The sequence below is a fragment of the Cyprinodon tularosa genome, unplaced genomic scaffold (genome assembly GCF_016077235.1).
Source record: "Cyprinodon tularosa strain WSP-4 unplaced genomic scaffold, ASM1607723v1 ctg418, whole genome shotgun sequence".
Taxonomy (NCBI): Eukaryota; Metazoa; Chordata; class Actinopteri; order Cyprinodontiformes; family Cyprinodontidae; genus Cyprinodon; species Cyprinodon tularosa.
In genome coordinates, this window is record NW_024039139.1 from 574,351 (window position 1) to 594,374 (window position 20,024).

Below are 20,024 nucleotides of genomic sequence, written 5' to 3' on the forward strand. Positions count from 1 at the left end.
CTTCTCTCTGCAACGCCTCATTTTCTATTCAATCTGCAATTATGAACATAGAAGTCTGGACCTAAATACAGCTAATTGTTTTCCATCATCTGCTCTCATTTGTTTTATTCTCTGGTCTCTTGGAGGAAGTGGTTTGCTGCTAAATTTTGATGCGTTCTGCTCCAATGTGTGTGCGTCTTACATGCTTTTGAATTCCCAAAAGGGTAAGCAATGTCTACAGCTGCTGTTTCTCCTTATAAGGATGGCTGTGTGTGGAAAGAAACATGGCGGTAAAGATGAGACAAGAGGCATGGAAACTTAGATACTGATTAGAAGAACTTTAGGAACATGTGAAGACAGGTGCAGAAGAGAAAGATCCAAGAATGAGACCTGAAATGTCCAAAAAGATAAAGAGAGGGTTTGAAGTATGGCAATGGAAAAAGACTGGTAAATGTGTATTTTAAGTCCACTAGTAGAGTTCAAATTTAGAAATGCAGAAAAATTGAATGCAAGCTGATGTGAACAGTTTTCACAAACTTTGTTTTCCATCTACAGCTTTTTGCATGTTGTTTGTTTGTGTGCTTCCAATGATTTTTAAAGAAGCATTGTTTGATGTTATAATTCCCAGGGAAGTTCATTTCAATATCCAATAGGATAATTAGTCACCCCTGAAACCAGCTTCAGGTAATAATACTGTTTTTTACTTTTGTTGTTGGTCAGATTATTTGCTATTCCTATCAATTGGCATCTTAACAATTTATTTGTGTTGAAATTGCTGGGGTTTTTTTTAGAGTACAATCTTGTAAAGATATATCTATACATTTATTTATAAAATGTTTGCACCGTTTCAATTTTACATTGATCTTTCTGCTGATAAAGACTTTTTGAAAACATGCTTACACTGAAAACATATCTTGATGTTTATTATCAAAGGTAGTCAGGATATTGTTTTACCGACATCAAAAGAGATCGAGTTTATGATAACAGAAAAAGCTCCAGTATTATACACAATGTACCAGAAAAAAAAAATCACAAATCAAGTGAGCTTTTCAATAAGAGCAGAGGCAAAAATAGTCCTTTGTCATAGCTGACATATATTTGTCCTATAGGAGTTCTTCTCCCACCTCTTCATCTTTTATTCAGCACCTTCTTTCACCTTTCTAATATAAAATATCACTTGCCTCCTTGAGTTTTCCTTACTTCTGCAATTTCTTCATTCTCTCCCCATTCCCGTTTTTTTTTTTCAGCCTGCTCTTTCTCTTTCTGCCATTTCCCATCCCTCTCTCAGCTGCTCCTCCCAGCTGTTTAATCACACATAGTTCATGCCAAAAGAGGGGAGGCAGGGAAGGGGTGGAGGAAAGACGGGGGACAAATGGGAGGAGAGACGCACAGAGTCAAAGAAACAGTGGGTGACAGACAGAAGGACATAGAGACAGAGAATGCAGGCAGTGGGCTGAGTGTGAGACACATGGCTACTGAGTGAGAGGTCTTTCATTCTGCTTGGATTATCGCTGAGAAAGGACCTCATCTGGATACTCCTCCTCCTCCTCCTGCTTTCCCTCTACCTCTCCTTCCTCACTCCTCTGCTTCCCTCCCTTTTGTGTCTCCGATCTTCTAGTTGAGAGGCTCTTTGAGAATCTCACCTCTTGTTCCTATTTTACCTCCCTTTCCCCTGCTTCCCCCTCAGGATGTCGTGTGAGGAGGCTCAGCTCCACAAAGAGAGGCTGCAGGCCCTGGCGGTAAGTGTTTCAACTTTAAATTTTCACTCAGATCTGCTCATTTATGGTGTGTATCTGTGAAAACCAAATAGACTTGAAGGCTTTCAGACACTCCATCTAAGCATCCAAGTTGTCACAGTATCTCAAAGTTCAAGAAGCTCTTTCAGCCTCTTTTGCTTCACTATTTCCATATATTAGGGTATCTGTTATGTTCTTTCAAAATAACAGGAATAAAACAACTTTATTTTTAATGCATGAGTGCAAACACTGACAAAAAAGTGAATGGCACAAACCAAGCAAGCATCTAAAATTGAACTTATTATGAATGTGTAAAACTGGCTGTTAAATGAGTCTGAGATCATTTAATTAGAAACTTTATCACTTGAAAACCTGGCTACAAAATTAACTGATGCTTGTTTTAACTTAGTGAGTTTTACTTTTATTTCTGACTTTCTAAATGACAGTGATTTTAATCTGCAAAACTGCGTCACTGTCCTACACACGGGACAGATTTTGAACCGAAAGATTAAAAGTGATGCAAGTTGGAAAAGTTTCAAGATGACGTCAGGGTCTCCTACACGTTTTGCTCACGTTGAACAAAGTCCTTTCTTGTTGCAGCAGTTGTAATGTTCTCAATTCCCTCTCTAAGATTCCTGTCTTGTCTTCCTTCTCTACCAGCTTTCCTTTTCAATGTCTCTCTTTTTGGACAGAGAATTAAGCAATGCAGATGTTGAAGGGGGAAAAAAACAGATTTTTTGTTTTTGTATTGGCCCAGATACTCAAGGTCTCATTACATCAGCTTCCACTGTAAAGGTGGTCTGTCAGGGACATATGTGGATACTTTCTGACATTATTAGCATGGAAAAGTGTGGAAATGTTTGGATTTGTGCTAATAGGACTCGGGAGCAACAGTTGCAACAGAGTTCACTGCTCACGACTAAATTTGGCACCAGTTGGGAACCACAGCATACCATGTACACACACACACACACACCATACACCCCCACAACAGGACGTTACACACAAATACACAAGTGTGTGTGTGGATGAACGGGTTGGGGGTGAGTTGTTGGAGCTGCAGATGGAGAAACTATTTTGGCCACGTTGAAAGATGGCAGCCATACCAGCCTTCACATAACATCTAAAGAGGAGCAGAGGGAAGGTTATCACCACTGAAGCAAAGAAAAACAAGCATGTTTTGTCCTTGCAGAGTTGGCGGGTCTTTGTTAAGAAAATAATTATCACGTAATATAATCAAAGACAGGCCATGATATGATTAGGCATGGGGGAGCGTGTAAACTCCTGTAAACTTTATACTACTGCACTTGAGATTTATACAAACATTTAAAATGAGAAATGCATGACATGATAGATTTGATTTTATTTAAAATGGACAATCAAGAAATCATTTCTACTGCTGCTACAAAATTCACACATCAACACCAAAACAAAGACTTTGCAAAGATCCTGGACTAATGCTGAGGACACCCTCATGAAGAAAAAGTCAATATGCTATGCATCAAAACCTAGATTACCATCTAAAAACCCAGACAAGGGGCAAAATCTATTATTTTTGAAAACATAAAATAGGATCTGATTAAATCAATAATGAAGTGTTTTATAACAATAAAAAACATTACATTAAAAAAAGGGAGAATCTTTCAAGTTTGAGGACGCTATTTCAACTGTGAAGTGAGAGTGGCAGCATTATGCTGTGGGCTTGTTTTGGTGCAGTTTCAAAACTATAGTATCATGAGGAACAATATATGGAAAAACTGCACCAACATTGTTATAACAATAACGATCTTTCAAATGCATAGCAACACTAAGGGGACTTCAACTCAGCTACAAAGTGAATAAAGTTCAGTGTTAGAGTAGCCAAAGAAAAGTCCTGACCCTAATATTTATATATATATATATATATATATATATATATATATATATATATATGTGTGTGTGTGTGTGTGTGTGTGTGTGTGTGTGTGTGTGTGTGTGTGTGTGTGTGTGTGTGTGTGTGTGTGTGTGTGTGAATAGGAAGACTGTAATTTTCCATCAGTGTTAGGTCCATAAGAAGTGACGCTCTTATAGATTTCCGAATATGACTATTGAGAAGTGTTTCCTGACAGCTTTTTGTCCAGTACTGTAAGCAAGGGAAAGGTCAGATACCTTTATTTCATCCACTGTAAAGCAATAGTTAGAGGAGGGGCAGCTGTTACTTTACCCTCCCTGAAATGCAGGAAAACTGTCATTTTCTCTGCTACATCTTTGAGTTTCATAGTAGATGCCTTATGAAGTAAAGTTTTAGCAGATGGGAAACTGCATCCTTTGTTTCTAAACATCCCCTCCTGCCTGACTATAATAAAACCCTGTAAACAGACACACAATGTACATCAGTATCTCCTGTCTGCAGCAGACTAGCTAAGGATTTCATCAATATTTGATCACTCCCCTGAGATTTCCTTGTCATCACCATCAATGTCTGGCCTCATTAATACTTTAGAAGAACTTGAGCTGAATAGGAAGCTTAGAAAAATGTAATGTTTAGAAACCCTCTTCCGACATGATAGCAGTCCAAGACAAAACTTTTAGAGTGCATTTTCTACTATGTTGGATGCAAAAGAAAAAAATAACATAAGTTATCCGACACAAACAAATCTAATGTATACCTGCTGCAATGATTGGTCTGCTTCATGATTAAATCATGGCCCAGATGGCTTTTAATTGTAGTTATATCAATATATTTAAAGTCTGCTTTTCAGTTATTTAAAATCAATATATTTGTTCTTCATTATTCACTTAAGAATTTTGAGTCACTTAGCACACAAATTGACTTTCATGTGCTACATTTGTTATTATCTAACAACCAATAACAACAATATGGATGATTTTTTTTTATTTTATTAACATTTTAATTCATACATCCATTGCTTATACTCATTTATCCTGGCAGCATCATGGGTCAATACCTACTAACAATATTCTTAGACAGCTCACAAGACTTAAAGGTGTAGTGGAGGATTTTCCTGAATTTTTGAAAAGACACGCCCTCTCCACTTAAAAAAAAAATCTGCATGCACAACCCTGTACCCGCTCCCAAGAGGGAACGTACAGTAAATTAAACATGTGCAAGAGCATGCAGGAGCCCATTTCTCCTCATTTTACTAGCAATGATGTGAAATGGATTTCTCCAAATAGCATGCCAAGCTTTACCTGTTGAGTAGAAATTTTGCAACCGAGGCACCAGTGGGAAGCCCGACCTGTGTTTTCAGTGTGCTCCATCACTTGAAAGAATCTCCCAAAAACACTCCGGTCTTGTTCCTCTCTTCTGAAGCCTTTCTCTTCTTCTCATAAACTTCATAAACACTTTTTTCTCCTATGACCATCTGCTATTTTCAAAGAACTGTGGTGAGAAAGGCGAGCTTCAATGACTGGGTGAAACCTTAGCTCATCACACAAATATACATGAACGTGTGCAGAAACATATCACCCGAATGATTGACAATTTTGAGGACCACTTATTTTGATGATGCAAATGGAAAAAGACCATCCTCCACTATACCTTTAAGGGTCTTTAATTAAAATGAGTGCATGGTAAGCTGACTTTGAATACAGGAGTAGCAACATTTGCATATTCCAGCCTGTTGCATGATGGACCCAGGTAAAAGAAGCTTTGCTGTGTTCTGCTCGGCCCTTCTGCTATTTGCTGAACATCTTTCTCTTTTGTTCTCTCTCACAGCTGCAGACATAGCTGACACAAATTCTCAAAACAGATAAAACTGAGTTCTTTTCCCTCAGCTGTTCACTAAAGAGTGATGTTTTTGTTTTTTCCTTCAGTGCAGTGCTAGTCCATGGTGCATAAAGTAATCGAAGAAAGGTTGTTTTTGAGTTTTTGACTCCAACAATTTCTCAAAGTTTATTTGCAAATATAGACTAAAGGCTTGTTAATTGCTGCGGCAATTTTATTGGGTGGTTAGCAGATAATTACATTACACATTACAATAAAATAAAATTTTATTTTTTAATTTTTCAAGCACAAAAATCAAAATTAGTGTTATCCGAAATGAAAGAACAAATTCATGTGTCTGTTAAAGATTAAAGACATAGCTGCTATTTGAATGAGTTTCTTTGCATGCTAATTGTTCAGATTAGGAAACAGTATTTATGTCATCTTGTTAAATTCAGACCTGCAATTAGTTTGTTATTACTGTGTAATTTTGGAAGCAATACGGCGAGCAGTCTGGTCACAGTTGGCCAAAAAAGCCTTAAGCACATCCGCATATAGGTGCACATTTACCAATAACCTTGCATGTGGTTTCAGCAACAGCCAATGAGTGGTGAGCAACTCTTCACTCTAATTAACTATTACTGTAACCATATAGCCTTCCGGACACGGGCGGTATGACAGCATACATACAAAAGTCTGTGTGTTTGCATAAACCCATTCCCTTGCTCCTCTGTCTATATGACCTCAGCACTCTGGACTCTCAGTTTGCCTCCTAAAACACACACAGCAGGCAAAGATCACAATTTATCTAAGTCCAAGTCCAAAAGAAAGCAAGAGGGATATAATCCACATCATCTATGAGGTTTGGCACACACTTGCCACAAAGTTGTAGTTACATTTTTTTTGCAGTGAATTTCTTTAAAATCCTAATCTCTTTGCACTTAAAAGAGTTTTTTTTTTTTTTTTTTTAATCTATGTTGATGCCCCAGGACTCAAAAAGACTACTGGTGTTTGGACTTTTTTTCACAAACACCACCAAGCTACATATGATTGCAAGGGCGTAGGTTTGATTTGAACTTTGGTAGGGACACTATTGGTCTGGTGTCATTGGTGCTATGCAATATGCATGTCCTTTTTTATGCTCGATGTGAGCATCCGTACTGATAAGAGGAATTCATTGTTAAAAGAGAAAAGCAACATTTTGCTCCATTAATAAAAATGTTATAAGCTCTACACTCATTAGATGCTGTTTATCAATGTTTGAAGTATCACCGGCTCTGATGAATGTGGAATTAGGACTGTTTTCCACTTTGAAAACGGTTTCATTTGAACGACTAAGAGAGAAGGTAGATACAGTATTTTCTTTTGAAGATATAGAATTGTGCAGAGTTAAACCCCACTCTAATATTTGTACCTACTATTCTCTCTCTGTATCAAGCAAAAATAATACATTCATGAAAATATTAACTTCACTATAAAAGTTGAACATCTGGGCTGTAGTTACTCTGTGTCGCCCATTTCATGTATTTCATCTGGGGCTGAAAAAAATGAATCATATTAATTGATTATTTCAATAATCGTCAACTAATTTAGTATGTGATTCAGCATTAACTAGAGACTTTAAAACATACAGTAATATAAATGTAAAATGTGCCTTTCCCCACAGAGCAACCCACTTAGATCAGTTATTATATCAAAATTGTAAAAATAAAAACAAAAAAATGAAAACAGTAATATCAACTTAATATCGGTAAAAAGGAAACCCTCACATTTTCTTTTTTAGTTGGCTGTGGCTAAGAATCAGAAATGTTGATGGCTTACAGCCTTTATTTGCCCATTTTTCCAGCAGTCTTCAGAACTCCTGGCTGACTCAGAATATTTCGTTTTATAAAAGAAAAAAAAGGTTTTTGTTTTTTAGTGTACATGATATTCGTTTTTTTTTTTTTTTTTTGGGACTAGTTTTGTAGCCTAATATTAATTGTAGTAACCGCTGCATTCTAGTGTGAATAAATTTTCAATGTTATGCTCCAAGCACACGCGGACTAGAAAACAGCCAATCAGAGGGAGAGAAGGCGGAACTTAAGGCAGAACAACCAATGAGAGTTGAGTTAAACAGCGCAGCACAGTTCCATGACTGCTACGTAAAAGGGACAGGAGAGACCAGGCAGAGGAGCTGCGAGAGGAAAAGAAGCCACTGCTGCAACAACTACTGCTGTAAATTATAAACATGTTGCTCACATCCAATTATTGGTAGGGACAATTAGGTCGGTTCAAAATTTTGGTAGGGACATGTCCCTATGGTCCCTATGCAAACCTACGCCCATGTATGATTGTTATTGACATATAAGTGAGCAATAGATCTCAGAAGGGTTTGCTTTTGGAAAACTGGGAAATCTCTGTATACATTTAATCAAGTTTAACGCTGTGTGGTAAGTGGGGCCGGAAGATGGAGAGTTGCTGCAGCTAGACCACAACAAACACTAAGATCTGTGATTGCAGCTTGCAGTCAGGTCAGGGTAATGACCTTCAGTGAGTAAAGAGGGGGGGTTGGACTGCTTAGAGGCATCTGATGCATCTATTTGTGCTGTATATTCATACAACAACGGAAATTATTTAGATTATATCTGACATTCAAAAACTCCTTTTTGAATGTCAGATAGTCACATTAAATCAAGGATAACTTTGATTTAGAATAGAATAGAAGGGAATAAAATAGAATAGAATAGAATACAAAATCCCTTTATTGTCCCACAATGGGGAAATTCTTGTGTTTACAGTAACAAAAAGATTATAGAAAAAAATGGTCACACAAATTTGGACCTTAGAAAAACATATAAGAATATCATAATTGTGAAGATTTAAAAGATAAACAGTGAAATAATGTAAAGTGTTTAAAAAATATGAGAGCTGTTCACCTAGAGAATAAATAACCAATATGACATTTTGAAATACCACTACTTTTAATTCATTAACAAGATCAAATAAAGTCTAGCCCTTATGACATTTACATCGACACAAATAATTGGATTGAAGGACTGATCAGATCAAAAATGTTCATGTAAACCTGTCAGACGGATTCAAATCCGATTCAGTCCAATCGGAAGAAATTTTATTCCAAAAAAGAGTTGTGGTTATTGCCGATCGCCATGGTGATTGGCATCCATGTAGCCTACACACCCATTTGGATTTTTGAAGTAAATTAATCTCCACTGCTCATGCTCAGCCTAAAGACACACCATGTAACTTTTGGCCACTAGGGACGCTAGACCTTTAAGTGCCAGAATTTTGCTTCAACTAAACATAAAAACAAAAACAAAAAAAGATATATGTCTATATACTAGGACCAACGTGTTAACTTACCAGCCCAATAATGAAGCAGAGAAAAGAGAATCGGTAAAAAAATAAAATAAAATAGACCCCATTAAGGAAAACAGTAGATTTCCTAATAATTTTGCTGATGCCAGAACCTTTGTCACCCAGAATAATTCTTATTAGAATGCAAATAAAGCATTTTTGTTTATTAAGGACAATTGCTACATTTGTTTCTTTGGATAGAAATATTATTTTGATCAGCTCCTTTCTTTTACTGCCTGTATAGAGTAAACACAGAGAGCCAATAAGACAAACTCAGTTCATTATGTAATTGAGATTCTTAAAACAGTGAATTAGTACTTTAAGGCTGTGAGTTGAGTTCATACTATCATATAACAAAAAAGCAAACTGGATTCCAAGGATGGTAAAGGAAGCTTATTTTATTAGCTGGATTTGTAGAAGAGGGTTGTGCTTGCGGCAAAGTCATTTAGAAAAAGGAAGCGGGGGCGTGTCTTGTCGGGGAGTACGGGGTCTAAGGCACAGCAGGAGTTACAAGTTCTCTAAAATTAGCAGCAGCTGTCCTGGAACTTACTGGTCATCCATGAGTGTGTTCGTATTTTACTCGCTGCATACCTCTGTGTGCATATTTGACTTTCAGTCTGGGTTTTACAGAGGCATGAGACAGAAGTGGCTAGCTCTTGTTTACACTTCACAATTTGTAGATAGATTGAATCTCCACTTATTTGACTGAACAATGCACAATGCCTTACAAAGGTATTTCAACCACAGAAACCATTTTATTTCACATTTTATCATATTACCGCCAAACTAGGTATTTCATGCAACAGATCAAGAGATAAAAAGCACATGACTGGATAGAGGAATGGTTAGTGGTAGAGTGACACATTATTACACATGTTTACTGGTAAAAGAAACTGAAACTGTACCTTTTTGCAAATGACGCCCCAACTAATCAGTAAGGTAGATAAAAAGAATTCCTGAACAACTATTTTCAGATCTTTCTCTAGATTCTGATTTGGCTCCTTGTCTGGTCTGTGGCTCTCTAGTGTTTCTGTCCTGTTTGAATGCTGTGTCCTAAATGTTTTGTAGCAGCTAACAGCTCGTACTCGATTTTTTTCTTTTTCTTTTGTCTTCCCGACATAACAACAAAATTATCTTGTTATCACAAGAAAACGGTTATTGATTTCTTGAGATAACGAGATGATTAAGCTGTATTAGTAATGAATGAGGCTGAACAATAGGACTAGATTCCCAGTCCATCCATGCCTGCGGGGCCTGTAGTTGTGCAGTCGCAGTACCGCAGTACCGTGAGCAAATGATATGTTTTTTAGTTTCCTTTTTCTTATCACTCATTTTCAGGTTATGGTGGATGATTGGATTGCATGGAATACTGTAGAAAAAAATCTGACTGTTTTAAGTAAATTCTTTAATCTGGACTCATTTGGGGGTTAATGCATCTTACACCTGTTACAGACATAACACCGGGGCTGTTCAGAATACATTGGCACTAAGCCACCAGAGGCATAGGTCTAATTGCTTATGAATCAAAAGTTGAAGCTAATCATAAAGCCAACAACGTTGTGTCGTTACCTAAATGTTAAACACAGGATTATCTACAGAATCACACATACAGTAGGCTGCCATGACTAATACCTATAGGTCCTCTCCTGCTGTTGTGGTATTAAAGGATGTAATCCATTTTAACACACCAATCATGTCGTTATCACGAGAAAATGGCTTTCACTATCTTTCGATAATGAGAAAATTAACTCGTTTTCTCGAGAAAACCACCATGAAAAAGTATTAGAGGGACACAACCGCTGTCGCCTTCTTTAGAGGGGGGAGAGACCTAGAGGAAAGGAAAATCTGAAACGAGATCTCTAGAATGTTTCGTGTACTTCTCCTAGACAACTATGAGATATGCGTGACACCAAAATGAGACTAAGTTTTTTATCTACTGTGTTTCAGGCAGTTTTCTCTGGAGGAATAAGATTGATTTTGTCTCTTTTCAAGTTTCAGAAAACATCTCAACGATGTAATTCTCAGACTTCCTCAACTTTTGTGTCTCTTTATGATCCCAAGTAGAGAAATCAGAGAGCTCGCTCTATGAAATAAATCTAGTCTCTCAAAGGAAGAGTACTCCTTTCCAGTCGTAGAAAAGATCTCAATAAGGACGGTGTGCATTTTAGGACATCTTCCATAATCAAGAAAGCAGTAAAAACACCTTCAGTATTTATTTTGGGTCTCATAAAGTGAAATATATAGATTTCTTACTATAACTTTTGCCACCGTCGTCCACCGTTTTTGTCCGAGCTGACCAATCCGCATTGACCCGCAATGACTCATGGGAAATGACGGATCAATTAGGATACTCGGCATTGGACCAAACGTGCTAGCAGGCTGCATCGCGGGATCAGGAGTATCCTACCTGATCCTCCATTTCCCATGCAGGACTTTTCAGCAATGTGCTTGTCACTTTTTTTTTTTTAAAGCAAACCTTACATAGCACAAAACAATGACAGGGCAAATTGTACATATATTTCAATTCAAAACAACATTTTAACAAATGAAGTCAGACAGTGACCTGTCAAATGGAGCATCATTGAGCAAGCCAAGCAATGATAAAGACCATAAAATAATTGAAAAACAGGACACAATAAACATCACACAGTTTACACACTTGAAATGTGTCGGAAAAAAATAATAACAAAGCTGTACTAAAGTACAATTATACAATTAAAAAATGAAAAAGGGCAATCTTACACAAACGTGTTCCAATAAGGATAATAATTTTGACAGCAGGTTAGGATTTAGGCAGTCTCAGAGACTTATAATATAAATCAAAGTAATTTTTCCAATGACAAAAAGTGTGCTTTGTTTTAAAATACCTACATCTGTGAATGATAAATTTTATGTGCTTATCACTACCCGATCTGTCCCGGAAGCACGATCCGTACCATCAGCTGATTTTTCATATCCGGGTCGCCTTGATTTGTTAAATAGGCCTAAATTAAATTTTTCCTTTCTTAAAAATAAATATGTAATGACCTATAACGTGTTAAAGGTTAATAATGTACTTCCTGAGAAAATACATGCATTAAAATAATTTTTTTATGTCTCGTCTGTGTCCATCTGTATCGGAAATGGAATCATGTACTACTTCCGGGGAGCTAACTTTTTCAGCTTTGGATTTAAACAGAAATCTAGTCTTTTTGAGTTTTATTTTTTCTTTTTGTGTTAACCTTATGGTATATAGTACGTAACTTAAAGAAAGAAACAATAACAAAAAAAGATAAACATGGTTTAATCATATTTTGCCAGACTACTCTGAGCATGTCCGATGATGACGTGAAAATGTAAAAAGCATCGAAATTGTCTTAAAGATGTGTATTAGCATTCTTTGTTGATTTAAGGAGAGAAATAAGTACTTTTAGTAACATAATTACAATATTTATGGCGACCTGGATTAATATCTGCTTGCACTTAAGCTGATGGTACAGATCAGGTAGTGACAGCGCTAGCAGGGTGCATCGTGGGATCGGGAGTATCCTATGTAATCCTCCATTTCCCTTGCAGGCCTTTTCAGCAATGTCCTACTAACTTAGCATTTATTGATAGGTCCGTTAGGAATTTCCAATTCAGCATCTTGTTGTCTAAATGTAATAAATAAAGAAATATGAAAAATTAGTTATTTACCTATTCAGCACATTTAAATAACTACCATAAACCAGGTACAACAATCAGATTTATTAAATGTACCATAAAAACCTCTTTCTTTTTACGTAAACAGCTGTTGTTGATCTAAACAATCAGCGAACTGATAGATAAATCTGGTAATATGATCACATCAAGTGTGTGATCAGCATGTAAATACATTGCACAAGTTATTGCCGTTTTAGTGTTGAATTGTGGAGTCTGGTGGCAGCAGGGATGAATGACCAACATATTTAATAACTGAAATAATAAGAGCCGCTTTTTCTCCTATGACTCAATGAAGTTTTATTTGCTTTGTTTCAGTAAATGTATGGAACTGATTAAGTGAAGACAAAGTAGATAAAGCCAAATACTCTGTCTTGGTAATATTTAACTTAGCACACTCTGTAAAGAATGGTATGAAAACACCTTGGAAAAATTCACCCGCAGCATTCCTGAGGTATTCGGAGAAAATAAAATCAATAACACGAACATCATGAGTACAAAAAGAATGTTCCCATTATGCAATATTTTTGACATGAGGTGACCAGGTCCTTCAATGAAAACATACCTCATGTTACAGCAGAGGCAGAAACTCAGTATCAGTAGTTTGATAGCTGATCTATTGATAAAGTTGTTGAAATCAAATTTTTTTCTCATTTCTAATGGAGAAAAGAAATGTGTAAGCACCTTAAAAAATTTGTGCTATTAAAATAATAAAAGGTAATTTTCAGTTAAATGTGTGAAAATAAACATCCAACTTAAGATCATTACTAATTTGAACATTGATTACATTGGCACAACATGGTGGACCACCACAAAAGGTCATTTAGTTTTTTTAATGTTTTATTTTCTCAGTCTCTTAGAGTTTTAACACAGATTAGTCCTTTCAAATCTAGCTTCAATATTTTGTTTGTTTTTTTGGCAGTTTTTTTTCTTTTGGTTTAATTGGTTTGACTTTTCTTCAGCGGGTGAGATGTTTGGTGAAACTGACTGATTTGTTAAGCTAGTTTGTTTAGTTAATTTATTTGGTTAACTCAACTTGATTGGTTTGGATTGGTTAGTGATTTGTTTTTATGTTTTTTTGTTTTCATAATTTATTGTGTTATTGTGCTGGTATACTTGGTCTATTTTGTGTTCTTTTTCTATTTTTACACTTTATTCTTTCCCATTAATACTTTCAGGGAACCAACAGCTTTTCAGAGCTCTGTTGAAAGAGTCAAACTCAATTGAATTTCAATTTTTCTTATTTAAATAGCACAATTTTGCATAATTTCTCATTTCAAGTCACTTTACAGAGAGACAATTTAATCAGATCATACAGACAGATTGGTTATAAGTTTATATGTAAGCCGATTGTCATTGACTTTGCAGGATTTGCTCCTTCTAGATGTTTAAAATTACGCTGAACAACAAAAATTTGATATCATCTTACCTTGTTATCATCTTTTATTAGAGCATTGTGTGACAAAATGTGTTAAAGCTGGTGTAAATATTTCTAGACGGTGTTACGAAACAGGAGTTACAACTGTAGGTTAAACAAGTACTTCATCATGACTTTCTGTTTGAGCGTGTTCATCATTGCTTTGCATAGTTTCGGCACCAGTGGGAAGGTGGGGGCTTCTGTTCAAGGGTCCATGCAGCAGCAGGCCAAGTGGGGCCGAGCACAGTGACTCAGAATGTGGGAAAGTCATGAGTGTGTCACCGAGAATGTCAACATATTTTTCGGAAGAGGAGGATGTCTTTGACTAGTGAGAGTAAACAGAGAACAGATCAAGTGTTAATGGCCTTTTCCTGCTTTATAAACTGCACATTGGAAACACTTTGTTTTAATCTGCCTCATAACACATCAGTCTTTGATTCATGAAAATGATAGCCGAAGATGTCTTTAAGAATTATGGAGAAATGAAAGTTCCCACCTAGTACTGTACTACTGTAATCCCTGATGTACTGTATATTATGCTTACCACTGATCAGTCTGTTTTTAATTTTATCTGATTGTGACATGATACTTTAAACTGAAGTGAGGAAATGTTTACCCTTTATCATAGGCCAGAATAAATTCTTTATTTCCTATAAGCAGACCGTAATCACTCCATATAATGTATATCAAAAAAGCAAATACAATTCTTAGATTTGTACTCTACATTACAAAAATTAGCAGGTCAAAAAATTCAATTTGTGAAGTTTGACACTGAAGTACAAAAGATCATCCAACATATCTTACTTCTATTTGTTTAATTTGTATTGTACCTTAACTGCCAAATGGCTGTTGGGTTGATTGACTGTTGGGTTGATTGACTGTTGGGTTGATTGGCCGTTGGATTAATTGACTATTGGGTGATTTGGCCGTTTGGGTTGATTGAATGTTGGGTTGATTGAATGTTGGGTTGATTGGCTGTTGGGTTGATTGGCTGTCGGGTTAGTTGACTGTTGGGTTGATTGGCTGTTGGGTTGATTGGCTGTTGGGTTGATTGAATGTTGGGTTGATTGGCTGTTTGGTTGATTGGCTGTTGGGTTAATTGGCTGTTGGGTTAATTGACTGTTGGGTTAATTGACTGTTGGGTTGATTGGCTGTCGGATTAATTGGCTGTTGGGTTGATTGGCTGTTGGGTTGATTGGCTGTTGGGTTGATTGGCTGTTGGGTTAATTGACTGTTGGGTTAATTGACTGTTGGGTTGATTGGCTGTCGGATTAATTGGCTGTTGGGTTGATTGGCTGTTGGGTTGATTGAATGTTGGGTTGATTGGCTGTTTGGTTGATTGGCTGTTGGGTTAATTGACTGTTGGGTTGATTGGCTGTTGGGTTGATTGGCTGTTGGGTTAATTGACTGTTGGATTGATTGGCTGTTGGGTTAATTGACTGTTGGGTTAATTGGCTGTTGGGTTGATTGGCTGTTGGGTTGATTGGCTGTTGGGTTAATTGGCTGTTGGGTTGATTGGCTGTCGGATTAATTGGCTGTTGGGTTGATTGGCTGTTGGGTTGATTGAATGTTGGGTTGATTGGCTGTTTGGTTGATTGGCTGTTGGGTTAATTGGCTGTTTGATTAATTGACTGTTGGGTTGATTGGCTGTTGGGTTAATTGGCTGTTTGATTAATTGACTGTTGGGTTGATTGGCTGTTGGGTTAATTGACTGTTGGGTTGATTGGCTGTTGGGTGTATTGGCTGTTGGGTTGATTGGCTTTTGGGTTAATTGACTGTTGGGTTAATTGACTGTTGGGTTGATTGAATGTTGGGTTGATTGAATGTTGGGTTGATTGGTTGTTGGGTTGATTGGCTCTTGGGTTAATTGGCTCTTGGGTTGATTGGCTGTTGGGTTGATTGGCTGTTGGGTAATTGACTTTTGGGTTGATTGGCTGTTGGATTAATTGACTGTTGGGTTAATTGACTGTTGGGTTGATTGGCTGTTGGGTTAATTGACTGTTGGGTTGATTGGATGTTGGGTTGATTGGCTGTTGGGTGTATTGGCTGTTGGGTTAATAGAATGTTGGGTTGATTGGCTGTTGGGTTAATTGACTGTTGGGTTAATTGACTGTTGGGTTGATTGAATGTTGGGTTGATTGAATTTTGGGTTGATTGGTTGTTGGGTTAATTGGCTCTTGGGTTAATTGGCTGTTGGGTTAATAGGCTGTTGGGTTAATTGAGTGTTGGGTTAATTGACTGTTGGGTTAATTGACTGTTGGGTTAATTGACTGTTGGGTTGATTGGCTGCTGGGTTGATTGGCTGTTGGGTTAATTGACTGTTGGGTTGATTGGCTGCTGGGTTGATTGGCTGTTGGGTTAATTGACTGTTGGGTTGATTGGCTGTTGGGTTAATTGACTGTTGGGTTGATTGGCTGCTGGGTTGATTGACTGTTGGGTTGATTGGCTGCTGGGTTGATTGGCTGTTGGGTTAATTGACTGTTGGGTTGATTGGCTGCTGGGTTGATTGGCTGTTGGGTTAATTGACTGTTGGGTTGATTGGCTTCTCTAAATGTGTCCTTAGATGTGAGTGTGTCTGTGTGTGCATGGTTGTGTGTCTTTTTTGTGTGTGTCTCTATCTTATCTTACGACAATGGATGGATGGATGGATGGATGGATGGATGGATGGATGGATGGATGGATGGATGGATGGATGGATGGATGGATGGATGGATGGATGGATGGATGGATGGATATGTCTTTGATAGTTTTCTGTGAATAAACATTGTATACTGTACAGCAGCACCGTTTTTTGGAGCCATTTAAACTATATAAGAGTTCAATGGTTATCCATCTGATTAACAGTTCTTATTTGCTACCCCTAGTTTTAATGCAGTCCTTTAACTCTTTACTTTATATAATATAACAATTATTTTTAACTTTACCAATTTGTTAAGCTCTGGTCCTGGTTTTTAACATGTGATAGTAATTTGAAATCCAACAGTTTAAGGCTATTAGTAGGATAGAAAAAGAGAAGCAAATCTTGCGTGTGTGTCTGCATTTGTATGTTTAGCTCAATCCTGAACCACATGTTCGCAACAGTCCCCTGACATCTGCCTGCCATACCGCTGAGGCTCTGACTGTACTTTACCAACCATGGGAACTGGTGCTTTTAAGGCTCCTGTGGTGAGTGTGTGTGTGGGGGGTAGGGGGTGGATGCGTTTGTGTGTGTGTGTGTATGTAACAGAAACAGTAAGAGAGAAACCAGTCCTATATTTCTCCAGCCAGGACGAGTTCTCCAAATGTATTTGTTTTTCACTATGCTTATAGATCTATATTGTTTAGTTTTTAGGGGAAAACAATGCTGGAAACGTGTGTAGAATAACTCCTGCCGTTCTCATGTAGCCTTCCTGAGGCCTGTTTGGTAATTTTTCTGGCACTAAACAAGCACACCAATCTAATAACACCCGTTGACTGCCTAAGGGTGTTATAGTACTTAACCGCTGTAAAGAATGAGCTCCAAACAAAGTTGAGCCACTTGTAAATGTTTTCGCAATCTTCTAAATAGAGATATATGTATGTATATGTATGTATGTGTATATATATGTATATGTATATATATAAAAAAATGTAATCAGATATTACAAGCCAAAATACTCGCTACACAAGAAACCATTGTACCCAATTCTGGCTATTTGTAGTTTTTAAACTCTCTGTGCGATATTTGTTATTAGAGTTACAAGGTCAACTTGAGTTATTTAAATCCTGTTTAGGAATCATATTTGCTTGTGTACAGATGGTGTAGTTCTGTATATCTAATAAGGAGTCACCATTTTCCCTTTCATTTTTCTTCTATTTTCATTTTGTACCAAATTGTTCACCTCTGGGTTAAATCTGCTCTTCCTACTAAATTCACTTATACTGTATTTTTTTTTTTTTTTTTTAGCCCCACTTTAAGGTTAATTTACTATAGGGGGTTTCCCCTTAAAGTTATATTCAGCTGACAGGAAATGTCCTAGAAATCCTTGTCGAACTCCCACAGAAAAAAAGGGAGTGAGAGAGCTCTGTTCACATGCTCAGCATCATACTGTACTCAAGCCTGAGAAGATTTTTTTTTTTCCTGGAATGAGTTCTGTTTATTTCATTTTATAGACATCTTTTTTGATGCTTTAAACAATGTCATTCATCTATCCCTGATGCAAAGATTGTTTTCTTTCTTAAAGTATAGGATCAGCATTATGGCCTAATCTATCATCTCTGGATAGCCTGAGTGCCTTAACCCCTTTTAAACTGATAAACTCTGACCTGCAGCTCTTCCTTATTGCTTCCTCTATCCAAACAGTCCAATTTCATTACTGTCAAACTTTCAATCTCTTTCTAGGTTAAAAACGTGTGTAATCACTCTGAAACTGTTCAGTGACAGACACAATCTGAAATATGCTGATGAAGGTTCTCAGTCATCCAGGTCATAGTCATTCCGTAAAAATTCAAAAAATATCCACTGGACTTGGTTTTCAAGATTTGAAGACATTTGAATTGAGAAAGCTTCCTGGAGAGGTGGCGAAACGTCTTCAAATCTTGAAAACCAAGTCCAGTGGATATTTTTTGAATTTTTACGGAAACACAATCTGAAACTAAAAATATACATGGATCAAAGTAGTAAAATCCGCCACACCCATTCTACAAACAATTCAACAATGCAGATGATCAAATAATCTTCTTTTTTGTTGTCTTTTGTCCCCAGGAGAAACGCAAACGACAAACTGAAATTGAGGAAAAAAGAAGTAAGCTTGATGAACTGGTGCTGCAGCTTCAGCATGTTAAGGTTGGTTGATTTCTTTGAGCTTTTTATTCTGTTCATTTTAACAACAAATATCTTTTCAATAAAAGGTATAAAGATTTTTTGATCCCAATTTAAAAGTCTACAGCCAATATCCTCATATCATACTTCATGAACAGTAAGGTTTGGTTATGTAAAAACATTCCACTACAGCATCGCTCTAAAAACCTTCATGATTTTCAGTATTGCAGTTAAATTATGGTAATAAGGTTTGTTAATTGCCTCAGATGGAAAACGTCCGCATTACATCTGATAGTTGAAGTTCCTTTCAGCTGGTCGTGTTTAGGGTCTGGCCTTTCAGTTATGACTCTAAAAAATTAACATAGGTGAAAGTAGCAACATAAACCATTTTATAAATTGAGAGCTTTACCTTTTGACTCAGCTATGTCTTCACAGTGCACACAGTGTCTACAATAAGGTCGCTTCTTGGTGGCAACCTCACAAATCCATCAGTCAATATCCCATTCCATTCTCCCCTCACTCATGAACAGAACCCTGAAATATTTTAATTCCTCCACTTAAAGGAATAGTACACCCAAAACGTGATTAGCCTTCATTTTCTACTCACCCCCATGCTGAACAACACTCTGGAGTACTTTTTTGATATCTCAAATGCATAGATCTGGGAGGCTTCTTGCTGTCTGCTGACATTCAAATAATGGAGGTCTATTGTGCCCGAGGCAGAAAGGTCCATAAAAGTCCACAAAAACGTGTCAATATTCCTCCATACTGCTCGTCCAATGTATTCCAAGTTTCCTGAGTGGGTAGCATCCAGAATTTACTCGAAACGAAGTCATTTAGAATGTTTTTAGAGCATAAACAGTAGTGTATAGGATTTCCTGAAAGCGCGCACATGCGCGTTCACGAGTCTACGGAAGCCGACAGACCAAACCAGCGCATTCAGCTCGGCAAAGAACTCATGCTCTTCCTCAACACTGAAGTCCTCAGACATTTTCTTTCGTTGTTTCTTTCTTTGCACAGGTAAACGGCACATTTCTTCTTCTACGCTTGCATTATTGGAAGAGCAGACGCTGAATGCGCACTTTCATCTGGTTTGGTCTGCCGGCTTCCGTAGCATCATGAACGCGCTGACGCGCGCTTTCAGGAAATCCTATACACTAATGTTTATGCTCTAAAAACATTCTAAATGACTTCGTGTCGAGTAAATTCTGGATGCTACCCACTCAGGACACTTGGAATACATTGGACGAGCAGTATGGAGGAATATTGACACGTTTTTGTGGACTTTTATGGACCTTTCTGTCTCGGGCACAATAGACCTCCATTATTTGAATGTCAGCAGACAGCAAGAAGCCTCCCAGATCTCCAGATGCA

At 37.3% G+C, this 20,024-nt stretch overlaps 1 protein-coding gene across 4 annotated transcripts in view; it reads left to right on the forward strand.

Annotated features, from left to right (window-relative positions):
- The window catches only part of LOC119792390 (A-kinase anchor protein 2), a 101,283-nt gene that overhangs the window by 7,566 nt on the left and 73,693 nt on the right, over positions 1–20,024 (forward strand). For all 4 annotated transcript variants that reach the window (XM_038299008.1, XM_038299009.1, XM_038299011.1 and 1 more), the window contains exons 2-3: positions 1,667–1,718; positions 18,594–18,674. In XM_038299008.1, coding sequence (XP_038154936.1) covers positions 1,667–1,718; positions 18,594–18,674 — 133 coding nt within the window. The remainder of the gene's footprint in view (positions 1–1,666; positions 1,719–18,593; positions 18,675–20,024) is intronic.